Genomic DNA, 14,140 nt, shown 5'->3' on the forward strand with positions numbered 1-14,140 from the left:
AAAATATGGTGAGAGTAAAATGAAAAGTATACTGTCTTTTTTTTTTTTTTAAACATTTCTGCCAAGTGTCGGAACTGCTATATGCCATAAATGTAACTTTAAAGTGGCCAAAACTTATGATTTTTTTTTTTTTTGCAGTGACTCACTTTAGTCCAAAACCTGTATTGCAAAGAAATAATAGCAGTGATGGAAAGTATTGTGCTTCATAGTTTGTCGACAAATTATACGCTTCTCTTGTGTCATGTGACTTTGACAACCTAAACATTCAACATTCCAATTCTGTCAAGTGAATGTATATTATGCTGCTCGTTGTTTTTCTCAATCAGACGCATCTTGACTGCAAAGGTAACTGCACAATTTTCCATCCTGATTTTGAAACTCAATTCCATGTGTTTTTTTTTTCCCAACTGTAATTCCTAAAACATGATAAGATTTAAATGTAATACTGATATTTTATGGTTAGAAACATGCCGTGTTTTTCTTTCATTGCGCAGATGGCCTTTTCTCTTCGCTCCTTGAGCCTCCTTTGTGTGATCTGCGGACTGCTGACTGGAGGCGTAAGTTCTAATCTAACACGCTGACTGAAATTAAACACGATGATGTATTTCTGTCGTCATTGTTCTGTAGTCTAATTCTAAAAATGTGCTTCTTATTTTTTACAGTCGACTTTCATTCTACTCCAAAAGCGAAGTCAGTATAACTCAATGAACAATTTCTTAGTTTTGTTACATCTGATTTGACTGACATTTTTTTATTTTCTTCCTGAATCGACAATTGTGTCGCAGTAAATAACTGTCCGTCAGGCTGGAGTCAGTTCAACTGTAACTGTTACATCTACCAAGATGAAGGAAGGACCTTTGCCGATGCACAGGTATGGAAAGAAGTCCTTGTACTGTAGTTCTTAACCAGTTTTCCGCTCTTACAATCAGAGAAGTCCTCTTGCCTGTTGATTCAACATCTTGGCTGAGAGTCAAAACCCGCGTATCTGGCGTATCTAAATAATTGAAATCAAATGTGTTTCTCTTTTTGTATCAGGGAGTCTGCACCATTCTCGGTGGGAATTTGGTTTCCATCCAGAATGACCTGGAAAATGTATTCGTTCAGGAACTGGCCACAGCGGGTGGTAACACTGACGTAGTCTGGATCGGACTCAATGATACAGCGACGGTAAAATATTCATCAATACATTTCTGATTGAATCCCAGCACTTATGTTTGGCACTGGCATTTTTGCCACATAGAAATGGAAGGTGTCCTTCAGAATCAATCTTGCCACCATGTTGTAGGAAAGAGTTGTCGAGGTGTTGCAAGGTTGGGACATTTGAAACTAGTAGAACACGTCCGTCTAGGTTGACGTTACACGTCACACGAGCGGAATGAACTTTGTGAATAAAGCCACTTTAAAGTAACTTATACAGACTTATTAACACTTCACTCACCTGCAAACCCAAACTCCAAATTGACTCATAATATTGTAGGATTCCAAGAACATAATCTACACGGCGACATTCAATCCCAAACAGTCGTAATCTTGACACTTAACTCATTCATATCATACTAATCTGACTTGTTTTCCAGGCTGATACCTACGAATGGACTGATGGTTCAGCCAATACTTTCCTTAACTTTGACACTGTAAATGGCGAGCCAGACAGCACCACTGGTGACTGCGTAGTGCTCGATGAGGATGGTAAGTAAACTCAGTGATCAAAGTTTGCCAAGAACATAATATTGCTATACTTAGACATTTATTTCTTTAAGATGGACTTTGGGAAACTGCGAGCTGCACGGATGAGGAGCCATACATTTGCATCAGACCAACACATTAATAGTCTCATGGAACGTAGCAAATGACAAACTGAACACTATCCTCTCGGCCTCTACTCTACTACTTATTCAAGTTAAATGTTTACTATAAATGTTGCCTTTCATCCTTAAAATTGTCTGTTCATCCAATCGCTCCCGCTGTGCCACGCAATAAGACCAACAGATGGCGCCATTGCAACAGAGGCGTAAAAAGCTCATCGAATTACAACGTATATGTACTATAACGACGACGACAGACGAGACCAGAACAATCCGGCAGGGGTGTGACACGCAGACAGGACTTATATACGCGACAGGTAATGAGAGGCAGATGACTGTGATTAGTACATACGTAGATTGAAAGTCGACACACTGACAGAACTAATGGCAACCTACACATAATGGACTGACCGGGGGCGAGTCGTGACGCTCGTAAAGGTCACAGGTAAACTGAAGCCTATCCCAGATGACTTAATTTAGAGTCTTGCGTGGACCTAACATGACAACTGCAGCTAGTGAGAACAACTGAACAGAAAGACGAAACAAGACGAGAACAGACAAGCAACTAGAATAACAATAAGCCATGAGACGCAGACAGGACAGGTAACGAGAGGCAGGCGATGGCAATTGCATAGATTGTGAGCAGACACAGGAGGGGAGGGGCGACGCGAACAGAAACCATGGCAACATTAAAACAAGGAAACGAACGGAGACAGATCGTGACAATCTGACAGGAGCCTTGCAAACATTCATCAATAATTTATTCGTGTTCATCTCCTGAACCAGCGACAGCGTCTCTGAAAAAAATTTCCACCACTTTTCCAACGGCACGCTTTTTGAAAAATGTAAAGTTACTATACAAATTTGTATTAGAAAAGAATAAATTAACTGTGGAATTCAGTTATCATCATTGTTAATGTTCTTTTTTTTTATATATATAATCAATTCCACACTTGTATTCCTACAACACATCGAAAGTATTCATGTTAACATTTACATGCTCTATTTCTTTGCTTGTGTTAAAATCAACTCGTACTGGACTGACTCTATGGGGCAATGGTATCATGTCAACTTGTGTAGCACCGGGATAGAAAAACAACAACAACAGTGAGGGGAACATTGTTGAAAAGCGTGAATATTAAAAATCCTAAGAAAACAATGTCAAGCCTCTTTAAGAGCATTAAAAAAACAAGTGAGTAGAAATTGTCTTGGCATGGTTTGACACAAGATTAAAAGGAGAAGGAGGCTGCACTGAACCACACCAGACTCTGACGTTTCCACAAGGGTCATTAAAGTCGACACTACGTTGAGGGTGGGTGGGGGTGTCTTTCATCTTCAGTGGCATGCGCAAAGAATGGTGCATTGGAATGCGACGTTTGCACATATTTTGAATTTGGGACCCTAATGGTAGCATGTAGATGTTGGCGTGAGATTGAAAGTGAGGAAAATAAGCACAGATCGAGACTTGACGCAACAAAAGTGATGTGGTTGCTCGGTTGTGCAAAATGTAACACGAGGCTAGCTGGCGGTCGGTCCTGAGAGCTGTGCTTTTCTAACCCTGTCCCGTTGTATGTGGTGACGTACGGGAAAATTCCTTTACTATGCACATACCGATAATCTGACCAAACCTTTGTGATTATTAATGTCGGTCAAGGCCTTATTAAAAGATGCCTCTAAACAATTATCCTGTGGTGTCAGGTCACGGAGTGTAAAAACAATCAAACCAAATGTGAGTATTTTTACTCCCTTCCGATCAAAGTCAACAAAGGCCTAATTATCGGGTGTCTCTAAACGATTGCTTGATTATCAGTAGTCTGGCAATGATCATCCTGACCGATTATCTCGTTGTGTGATGTGGGATAAGCAGGGTACGCACATCCCAACAATTAGACCTAATTTGAGTATTTTTCCTCCATTGCACACCTTTCTGATCAAAGTCAACAAAGGTCCAAATATTGTCAGTTATTTCTGAAAGATTATCCTGAGGGATAACCTGTGTTGGTGAGCCCAGAGGGGTACATACAAGCTGTCAATCGGACCAAATTTGAGCATTTCAACTGCATTAGAGTAGTTTCAGGAAAAAGTCATCGGATGTGCTTAAAAGTCGATCCTGAGGGTTATCCCGTCATGAGAAGTATGTTAAGAGTGATTTTTTCTTCCCTGATCAGACCAGAAAACAATCAAGGCCAACTATTGTAAATATTAAAAACGTTCGTTGGTAAATGGGTGTACCGCACACATACTGACAGCCGGACCAAATATGAGCATTTACCCCACTTCCAATCAATGCTAGAAAAGACCTTTCTGACGGTAATGAATGGAAGTCTGCAGTTACCTATGAGTTACCTGCTAAGTTTACAATTTGTTCTTTTGTATTTCCATGCTGCCTCTCACAGGTGAGCGTTGGTACTGCAACACATGGTGTGCGCCAGCTCCCTCACATTTTAAAAATGAGTAATTATGTTAACATTTTGTGTGTGTACCTGGCTTTATGGCTTTTCTTTAGTCCTGATGACATGTCTGTGAGTGGAGGTGACATTTCTGAACTTTAGCTCATCTGTGTGCCTGCTATTTTTCAAGGCCACCAGTGACCACATTATGGTTGGCACCCCCAAAAACCTAAGCATTGTAGCACCCATGAATTCAAGTGTTCTGACCCTCACTGTTTGTGTGTGTGCATGTGTGTACAGGCACTATATGGACACAAGTCTTGGGACACACCTCGGATAGGTTGAAGGCCATTAGTTTAGTAAGTAGTAGTCATTTACTGAGTGGTGGTTCAAATAGATGATTTTGCAGTCATTCTCATTGGATTCCCACAAAGGACCGAGTGACGGACATGTGACTATTCCAACAGAATAAAATGGTTATAGTGAATCTTTTAATTGTTGCTTTTTTTCCTCTCCAGAGAAGAAAAAATCCACAGACTGTTTTTAAATTCATGAAGATTAAGTTAAATCTTGTCATGAATAATCCATAACACTATGAGATTAATCTTGTATTTATTTCACAAAAAAAATTAGTTTCATGTAAATTAAATTATATTTTTTCAAGAAAAGTTAATATTTCCAAATCAATTTATACTTTGTCTAGAGAAAATTATAGCACAACACGAATAGTTTTTTTGACATAATATTCTGAGATTAAATGTCGCAATGCAACATTGCAGTAATATTTTTAATATAAAAATATTGATCTTATTTCAAGATTATTTTTTTTTGATATTACAAGATTAGAGTTGTATTGCAAGAGATTAAATTATAAACTCATGAAAATTAAATGATATTTTTCCAAGAAAAAATTTAAATATTGAGTAAGAAAAAAAATGAACAAAGTCAAACTTTTTGCCAGTTAAGTAGTCGTTCAAATAGATGATGTGGAGAAACTACTACGTCCTGTATTTGCAATGGCCGTATGTCCCAATACTTTTGTTCACATGCCATGTGCCAATTAGAAAGAGCTGCCTTGCTCTGCAAAGATCCCAAACTGAAGAGTGTCCAGGCGGGACTACATCCAAGTGACGAGGGTCTCATTCATGGTAAATATCTGGAATATTTCCGGTGAATTTCCATGGGAATTAACTTGCAATTGTTGACTTTAATAGAATAGCTATGACATTAATGCAGAAATTGAAACGTTTTAGTTTTACCACAAGCAGACATCCATCCAAAATACCTTAGGTGACTGTCCTTGCCCACTTGCGTCACAGTTTACAGTACTGTGTTGCTCCACTTTTTTTCTACTTCACTTGAGTGGCGGCGGATCGACAATTCATTCATTCGTAATTGCAATTATTTTGGCCTGCAGCACAATGCAAAAGAATAAAGACATTTTCCAATTTCATTGTGTGACAGTTCAAAACGGTTGTTTTAGTCAAAATGATGCAAAATAAAATTTTAGTACAGGAGCCAATTTTCAATGTTGTAACTTTCTGGTTTATTCCTGTTAATTCCCATGGAAATTTTGCAACCATGAAAATTCTCTTAATTTTGCAACCATCAGAGCGACTGATAGGAAATGATGAGCGTGAGCTCAGAACGGAAAGCAAAAGCATCAAATTTGCAAATCCCCTGCACATGACACAGTCGCCAGTCTCTCTTCTGAGAACAAATCCAACACTGTTTGTTATTGCTGAAGTCCAGATTGCGTTCTATCCTCGATGACCGGTGACCAGTCCATCCAGCCTGTGGGTTAAAACCTGGTACGGGAATTTTTGTCATAAATCTTTGCCAGATTGTTTTTTTTTTTTTTCCTTCTTCTTAAGAAAAGTCATCTTCTCCATGTTTGATAATAAATATGCGAGGGAAAAATAAAAGATGAATGGAAATACTGAAACCCAACACACTTGTATGGGTTTTTAGGACTGGTGGCTCAAAACCAGCAGGAATCCTCTGGGTCAGGGGGAACAACTTGAAACACACAAGACTGGGCTCTTTTTGACATCCACTGGGCCCCGTAGCTCACGTCCCGAGTGGAGAGGGGGTTGCGGTGGCATGGAGGGAGGGCCACGTACAGCTGTTGTGAGTAGGGATGCGGTGAAAAGGGGGAGGAGGCCTTTTCGGGAAGGTCTCACACCAGAGTTCCAGGTTTGGCCTTGTCGCGTCGGTACCACTGCACATCCGCCAGCTCGGAACAGGATGGGCCGCCCAGGAAGCAGCTGTCAGTGAACGACCTAACGTAATGAGGAAATGGGCATCAGAAAATCAACAACAAAACGGGGGTTAGGTGTTCTCAGTGGCCACAGCAGCAGCCCCGTTTGCCAAAAACGTATTGCAAGACGGAGGAAATACAGTGAATATTGAAAAGTAATGTGCCGGTGGATTTGGGCCAAATGGAGCCGGCTGCCCTGGCCAAGTGGGACAAAACCTCACAAAAAAACTTTTTATGGCCATTTTGATCAAATAAACACTGCTTCATCCTAGGGAGCGGGACGTTATGACACCTGGAATGATCTGTGATGTGAAAGGGGCTACGGTCTCCTTTACAGTGGACACCTCTTTGTTAGTGAGTCAACATAAAGCGTGAGAAATTTGAAAGCAGATTAGTGAATAAGTACAGGTTGAAGCCAGAAAGAGAGAAGCGCTACCACCAGCACAAAGAATGCATAGCTCGGGTTGGGAGTTCTTGGACTAGGGACAGTACCTCTAGACACCAGAGCTGGGCTGAAGAGGAGACCGACAGAGGTCCTCAGTGGGAGAGCTGTCAGCTGTGCCTCTAAAGCAGAAGACAGCACACACACACACCCACCCACACACACACAAGGGAAGCTGTGTTAGTGTAGAGCAGGGAGAGCCGTGAGGAGGAGCAAAGTTAGGCTGCAGAGTGAATCAAATTGTGAAGCCAAAGAGCAGCAATGCGAGACAAAGGAGTAGCAGCGTGAAACATGCTGAGCGCGTCACGGGGGTCTCACCCGCTCTGCCAGTTCAGAATGTGCTGCGGACTGCAGGGGGGCGTGGCTGCATGCTCGCTGGAGGGCGTCATACTCCTCTGGCTGTGTGGGGACGCGACTACGAGGGGAAAATGACCCTCGGTTAGGAACATCGATAACACTGCCACATATTTAACACTTAGCTCCTCTCATCATCACGCGTACATCAGTCACCATTAAGTCACAGACACTAGAATTGAACTTAAGGATGGTGAACAAAAATAACTCGTGCGCGCCTTTTATGTTAAATAAAAGCAAATAAATAAAAATCCTTTCTTATTCGATAACACACAGAAACAACGGGATAATCAGTAAAATATTCGGTTTGAAAAATATTTGATAGCTGTAGCACTCGTTCACTTTATTCAGAGAAGCAGCAATGAATTGACAACAAATCGATTATCAAATTGATTGGCAGTTATTTTCGTAATTGAGTGACAAACCCCCCCCACAAAAGAACGTGTAGTCTTTAATCAACCCAAGAAATATGTTTTTGGAAAGTAGAAGGAAGCCGGAGAGCGTACCTGAGGAAAAGTCAGGCAACCGGCATACTATTATTATAATTATGAAATGAGCACGAGTAAAGGATGAGCACCTGGTGAGCCTTTGGCGAGGGTTCCCACCCTGCTGCCCCGCCCGTGTCCTAGCGTGCCTTGCTGTGACCCTGTTTCAGATGAGGTGGACCCCGAATGGGAGTGACTCCTCTCCTTCAGGCTCCCGGACGACCTCTGGTACCAGCAGCGCAGCTCTTCCGAAACAGCCGCCCTCCCACTTCCTCCGCTGCTCCCCTCTCGCCCCAGCGATGGAGTCCGTACGATTTGCGAGCGGGACGGCGTGAGTCGCCCGCCGCCCTCGCCGCCCTCCTCCCCTCCCCAGGCCTCCTTGTAGAGTCCCCCGGCCGTGTAGGAGCTGGAGGTCTTGAACTGGGCCTTCACGCTGTAGTGGCCCTCCTGGTCGCTCTCCAGGCTGCGCACCACCACCGGGTTGGGGCTGCCCTCCACGTACAGCGGGTACTCTTTAATGCGGTACTGGGAGGACGGCTGGCTCTGGCTATGGAGGTAGACGCCGTGGTGTCCACCGCCGATACCGCCGCCGCCCGAACCGCTAACCGAGCCGTTCTTAGCTGCCAGGTTTGGCATTGAGCCAGAGTTGGACGACCCCAGGTGACCAGCGGACCTGAAGGGAATACGTGGATCAATCACAGCGAAGGGAAAAGCTACAAAAATAACTTTCCCAACATCTAGAAAGCTGTTTGAGCATGTATATAGTCTGTCCCCTTGGTAGCCTTCTGTTCGTCTTACCTGTGCCGCTGCCGCTGCCTGGCTTTGGAGGGAGAGTCCTCCCCGAGGGTTGAGTAGTTGGGGTTGCTACTGGGCGCCAAGGTCCCGCCGGCGGGGTAGAAGTGCTCGGAGCTGCTCTGGCTGGTGCAGGAGGAACAGTCGTCCAGCGGGTCGGCGCCATTGGAACTGCGTGTTGGGCCCAGGAAAAAGTCCGGGCTTCCCAGCGTGCCCAGGGCGTGCGGGTGCGTATCTGGGTCCGATATCAGGAGCTTTCCCTGGGATTCCAGACTGGAGCTGCGGTTCCTAAAGTGCTGAGCGAGACTGTGCAGACGTGTGGGACTGATGTCCACTGACCTGTGGGGCACACAAACAACACTTTGGGTTAATATTTGGGATTCTTAGACATTAGAGGAAAAACAGTTGTCAAAGACCCCCCACCATCAAAACACCGATTACCATGCGTTCCACAAGGTTCCCTCACGTCAGATCTTTTAATTGGCCCAAAGAGACAGAGGTTAAGATGTCAAGAACAGACCTGGTGGAATGCACATAGTGTGGCGTACGGTTCCTCAGGTCCGGTGTGGACGGCATGCTGGACTGAGAGTTCCACTGAGGGAGGCTCCTGATGGGGCTGCTTTGCAGAGAGTTGCTACCTCCTGCTTCTGTGCTGCCAGAGCTCGGGAATCTTCTGTGACTATAGAGAAATGGTATTATTTGAATGAATTGTACACAAAATACTTTAACAGGCATCATCATCTGGGGTCCCATGCCGTGACCTTTTTCTTTTGGAAAATATGTGCCTTGGCTTAAGTGTTGCAAAACACCGGGCGAGTCCTGACTCCTACCTCGAGTGAGACGAGCGCTTCTTGACTTTTTCATACGGCTCATCAAGCGATGACTCGCTCCACATTTTGGGCTTGATGGGCGATTTGTCGTAGTCGGCGCGGCCGAAGTGCAGGTGCCGCAACCCGTCTAGGGACTGCGGGGGCGGGGGACGACTGTGAGATGGCGGGCGCGGGGGGAGACCTTTGTGGGGTGACGCCATTGGTGAGAAGTTGGGGGTCCCGGTCAGTTGGGAGTCTTCATCGTCCAGGACCAGAGCATCAGACAACGAGCTGTCTTCAGAGCCCAGGTTGGCCTCTACAGGACCCAAGAAGAACAGGGGGTGCACAGAGTAAGCCAAAATGTGTCTGTGGTTAGCCTTCAATCATGCAACAGTAAAGATTTGGACACATTTTTTTATGTCATTTTTAATGACAAATAGGTTATGGCAGATTTTTGTTCAACATTTTGTCACTTTATTGCTGAAGCTAAGAAACAAAACGTCATGATTTTTCATTTGGTTGGTCATCTGATTTGGTTAATGATTTTTCAAACAAACGTTTTGTTCTTTTGGCTTTTCAGTTGAGCCGCTTTTATGGTCATATATTTGCCATCTTTTTATGAATAACAATCCTATATAATTTAAGAAAACATTTTAAAAAGCATTTGTTATTCTCATTTTCCTCATATAATGTTCCATGGTCAGGGTTTTGACTTTGTGATTTCGTCAGATTTTGTTCTGGATATTTATTATTTCTTTTGCAGCACTTACAAGCCACGACACAATGAAATACTATCATGGGACCACAAATACTGACGGTACCTTCAATTATAAGCGACGCCCTCTGCGTAGGTTTCTTGCCAGAGCGAATCCGATATTCATTGATGGAATTCTCGATCTCTTGTAGCTTCTTAAGCGCGTTGAGATAAGATGTCTTCCTCTGCTTCTTCAGCTTCTTGCTGCTCACGTGTGGGTCACTGGCCAGGCGCCGGGCGGCCTCGGTAATCTGCGACTGAATGGCGAACTCCCGCTCCAGCCGCTCCAGTTCTTCTTCCTGGGACGAGCATATGCAAGGATATGATGACAACACCGGCAAGATTAGCTAGTTACATATTTTTGATCCAAACACAACAAGCTTAGTTTGCAGATGCCGTAATTCTCCCTTACTCTACGTATACATATAATGGCTGCCAGAGAAAGCAAGGTGCAGATTTTCTCACCGCTGAATCGTCTCTATGGAAACATGAGGCCCTCCAATAATAACAAGGCTGTCTTTCTCCTCATTTCTGCTGGGATTTGTCAAGCAGGGATCACCAAGTCAAACATCTCAATCCTACTTGAAGCTAAATATAGTATCAAAGGTAATGCAACTAGGTGTATTTGGCAGCTAAAATGAAATAAAAAAGTTGAAAAAGCGCACCGCTTGCTGTAATTCTTGATCCTTTGGGTATTTTGACAAAACAGTTGAAGTGTGTTATGAATTGCCCCAAATCTTCATAATATGGAAATCATTCACCTCTCCCTTCGGAAGAATCTTCTGCTCATCCAGTTTGAAGGCAGTACCAATCTTTCGCCTCACTGTGGGCGCTTCCTCGCCTGGGTCGAGAGGGTATTCCTTGGGAAGTTTTCCTGTCAGCTCCTGCAGATTGAAAGTAGAATGAGGCTCCAAATGAAGATTCAGAAGAGAAGGGATTTTTGTTTTCAAAGTCTTGGCATACAGCCTCTCTGATACAGATGTTCTTGAGCTCCTCAAGCCTCTGCCTCAGCGTTTCCTCCAGAGCTTCCTGGCGGGCCCTCAGCGCAGCCAACATGTCCTTCTTGGCAGTTTGGGAGCTGTCTGATTCCTGAGAGCCTGCAAAACAATCCGAGCCGTTGAGTGTCAAGAGCGTGTTGGTATCCTGCTGTTTGCTTGTGGGGTCTTGGCTGGCCGGGAGAAATAAGGAGAGATTGTCCATGCACCTGCACAAGCCTGCCAGGATGTTTACAGGGAAGTGAGTGGAACATTTCGATAAGGAAGTTGTTTGTTTCAAGGAAAAAGGGGGGCAGTGCAGAGGACAAAGTTGGTGACGCACATTCTCTGGGGGGCCAGAGATGGTGCCAGTCTTGTTTGTAACACGCCTTTAAATTTAAGACAATCTGCTCACACACACGAACACACACGCACACGCGCACACACACACAAACACACACACAAACACACAAACGCACGCACACACACGCTGTCGCCCTCTCCTTGGGAAGACAGAAACAACGCAAGAAAGACTCACCCGCTGAGAAAGCTGTGGCAGAAAAAAAAACACATGACTTTAATTCACTCAAGGTTGGATTGTTGGCTATTCTTACAATGGCTTTGAAAGACACAATTCGAAGCAATGGTCTTCAGGATGGTAGACTGCCCTACTATAAAGAGAACAGTGTCTGTTGTTGGCATGGCAACCATGTATCAGCTACTTTGGTCTGTAATGTTATTAAAACTAACTGGACCGTAGCGTTGGGCTCATGTTACTGTTGAGAGACCATTTTGCTCCAAAGCAGAGATTCTGCTGTATTCATTGGAGGGACTTCCCAGGTTCTGATCGAGTCACTTTGTAGAGAGAACCATAGATAAATAAACATATGCACTTGTGCTGTGGAAATTATTATACCGTATTTTCCGGACTATAAGGCGCACCTAAAAACCTAAAATCTTCTCAAAAGCCGACAGTGCGCCTTATAGTCCAGTGCGCCTTATACATGGACTAAATTCCTAAATTCAAACTGGCCCGAAGCATTGTGTCATCAAATCAAGCATAAGTGGCCTGCTGAAGACTATGAATCATGAATCAAAAAGACTATGGATCATTATTTTGTGATTATAAAGTCATTTGTTGCATCTGAAGTTGAAATAAAAAAGATAAAATGGAGAATGATTTGATTTGGATTAAAAATCTGACATGATGCATTAATGGTGCGCTTTATAGTCCGGTGCGCCTTATATAAGGATTAAGTTTTAAAATGGGCCATTCATCGAAGGTGCGCCTTATAGTCCGGTGCGCCTTATAATCCGGAAAATACGGTAATAGTTTTTGAATAACTCTGAATGTTACGTCAGGGCCCTTCTCAGCTCTTCGTTTGTGTTTATGTCATGTTAACATATCGTTTAGCCTGTTATTGCTCGTTCATGTCTGTTCTTGGTGTTGGATTTTGTCGAATAAATTTCCCCCAAAATGCGACTTATACTCCGGAGCCACTTATATATGTTTTTTTTCACGTTATTGTGCATTTTCTGGCTAATGCGACCTATATTCCGGAGCAACTTTTAGTCCGAAAAATACGGTACATAAAAAAAAAAGTTGAATATCACATTCAAGAGGAAGAGGTGGGAGACAGACAGACGCTCTGCTCTGTCTTGTGCTAATTATCGCGTCACACAACACACTTGTTCAGAACATGTCCGCATTGTTTAAAAATGCCATTGAAAAGCTGACCTGATAAACTTCACATTCCGATAAACTCTAAATTTAGAGCTCTGGAGCTCAAGTGTGTGCCAGACGCAGGGCGGAGGAGGGTAAATACTGAAAGGCACATTAACATGCAATCACAGCTCAGCTAGCGAACGTCACGCCATTCAACAGCATTGTTGTGTTGTCCGTTTTTGAGGACATACCTTGCACAACCGCTTCCTTAAACCACACATTGCTTTGGAGACACAGAAACTAAACTTGTTGCCAAGACATGGATATGCATCCACTGTGCGTGTAGCTCCACGTGGGGTCATTGTTTACTTCATATTACTGTTTATGCCTTCAACGTTTAAGCAAACATAGAACAGGAAACAATCGAGTGGCTGCTGTCACAAACATTTTTCGCTATCTGATAGCGATAATATCAGCTGCTCATCGTAATATTACAATTATCGATCACATTTATATAATCATGCAGCCTTATGTAGTGCAATGGCTGTAATAATAATAATAATGACAATAATAATAACAATGACAAATAATAAATAATAGTTTAATGAATAAAAAGACACAACTAGTGACCTGGCCCACCTGTCCAATTTAAATACGGCCACTTGAGAACAGACCAGTTTGTGTGTGTGAGAACATGCACAAAGGATGGCGTCTCTATGAAGGCAGCTGTTTCTGTCCATCCAGCTGTCAACCAACGCCCTGTTCCAATGCCACCACCCAAGAATCCGCTTGCCTATCAATCTTTCACTTTTACAGTCCCCCGCCCGGCCCCAAAACACACACACACACACGCACGTACATATAGTGTATGCATTTATGTACTAACCTGATGAGAGCAGACTGCCACTGCTCCCACTGATAATCTTGCCTTTGCTGCCCATGTTGGCCAGTTTGGAGATTTTCAGCGTTCCCGTTTCAGTGAGGTCGATGGCAATCTCGCTCAGACTGCGTGCAGCGTGGATCTTAGACTGGACACACACAAACGTACGAGAAGCGAGGATGTCATCATCAAGAGCTGGCAGGTTCTCAACTGTCATGTCTGATTGTGACTGCGAGAAGATCGCTGACCTTGCTCTGCTTGCGGTCTAGATAGAACTGGTGTTGGCTTATGGCCATGGCCCAGATGGACTTGATGAGGGCCGGACAGGCATACCAGGTGTGCACTGCGATGCCACTGTGGCCAAACGTTCTGCGCGTCACCGACGCCCTACAGTAGAAGCGGACACAAGGCCTCTTTATATGCACTGAATGCAAAAAAAAATGACATCGTTGCGGAACACAGATGCAATCGTGACAATCTGCAATGTAGAGACAAAACTGTAAAAAAATATCGGTCGATTTAACAATTG

At 43.8% G+C, this 14,140-nt stretch overlaps 2 protein-coding genes across 10 annotated transcripts in view; one reads left to right on the plus strand and one right to left on the minus strand.

Annotated features, from left to right (window-relative positions):
• The first annotated feature begins 223 nt into the window (after positions 1–223).
• Positions 224–2,455, plus strand: LOC133156617 (snaclec 6-like). The gene is made up of 7 exons (XM_061282482.1): positions 224–345; positions 495–557; positions 663–690; positions 786–871; positions 1,036–1,167; positions 1,578–1,689; positions 1,761–2,455. Exons 2-7 carry the CDS (start codon positions 495–497, stop codon positions 1,826–1,828), a joined length of 489 nt encoding a protein of 162 aa, XP_061138466.1. The 5' UTR covers positions 224–345; the 3' UTR covers positions 1,829–2,455.
• Positions 2,456–2,549: 94 nt separating this feature from the next.
• frmd4a (FERM domain containing 4A) overlaps positions 2,550–14,140 on the minus strand; it is a 58,819-nt gene continuing 47,228 nt past the window's right edge. For 4 of the 9 annotated variants that reach the window (XM_061282454.1, XM_061282452.1, XM_061282457.1 and 1 more), the window contains 11 exons: positions 13,860–14,001; positions 13,618–13,759; positions 11,055–11,188; positions 10,853–10,975; positions 10,159–10,390; positions 9,359–9,653; positions 9,049–9,207; positions 8,535–8,867; positions 7,829–8,409; positions 7,216–7,312; positions 2,550–6,477 (listed from right to left, as the gene is read on the minus strand). In XM_061282454.1, coding sequence (XP_061138438.1) covers positions 6,375–6,477; positions 7,216–7,312; positions 7,829–8,409; positions 8,535–8,867; positions 9,049–9,207; positions 9,359–9,653; positions 10,159–10,390; positions 10,853–10,975; positions 11,055–11,188; positions 13,618–13,759; positions 13,860–14,001 — 2,341 coding nt within the window. In that variant the 3' untranslated portion in view covers positions 2,550–6,374. Of the gene's footprint in view, positions 6,478–6,947; positions 7,020–7,215; positions 7,313–7,351; positions 8,410–8,534; positions 8,868–9,048; positions 9,208–9,358; positions 9,654–10,158; positions 10,391–10,852; positions 10,976–11,054; positions 11,189–13,617; positions 13,760–13,859; positions 14,002–14,140 lie in introns of those variants that run through there. The other 5 variants (XM_061282453.1, XM_061282460.1, XM_061282461.1 and 2 more) reach the window with 4 other exon arrangements.

Source organism: Syngnathus typhle, linkage group LG7 (genome assembly GCF_033458585.1).
Source record: "Syngnathus typhle isolate RoL2023-S1 ecotype Sweden linkage group LG7, RoL_Styp_1.0, whole genome shotgun sequence".
Taxonomy (NCBI): Eukaryota; Metazoa; Chordata; class Actinopteri; order Syngnathiformes; family Syngnathidae; genus Syngnathus; species Syngnathus typhle.

What these genes read in the sequence shown, in the direction of transcription:
- LOC133156617 (XM_061282482.1), top strand. Translation starts at nt 495, where the DNA reads ATGGCCTTTTCTCTTCGCTCCTTGAGCCTCCTTTGTGTGATCTGCGGA. An exon ending in GACTCAATGATACAGCGACG is followed by an intron (nt 1,168 to 1,577) that starts GTAAAATATTCA and finishes CTTGTTTTCCAG; the next exon opens with GCTGATACCTACGAATGGAC. An exon ending in CGTAGTGCTCGATGAGGATG is followed by an intron (nt 1,690 to 1,760) that starts GTAAGTAAACTC and finishes TATTTCTTTAAG; the next exon opens with ATGGACTTTGGGAAACTGCG.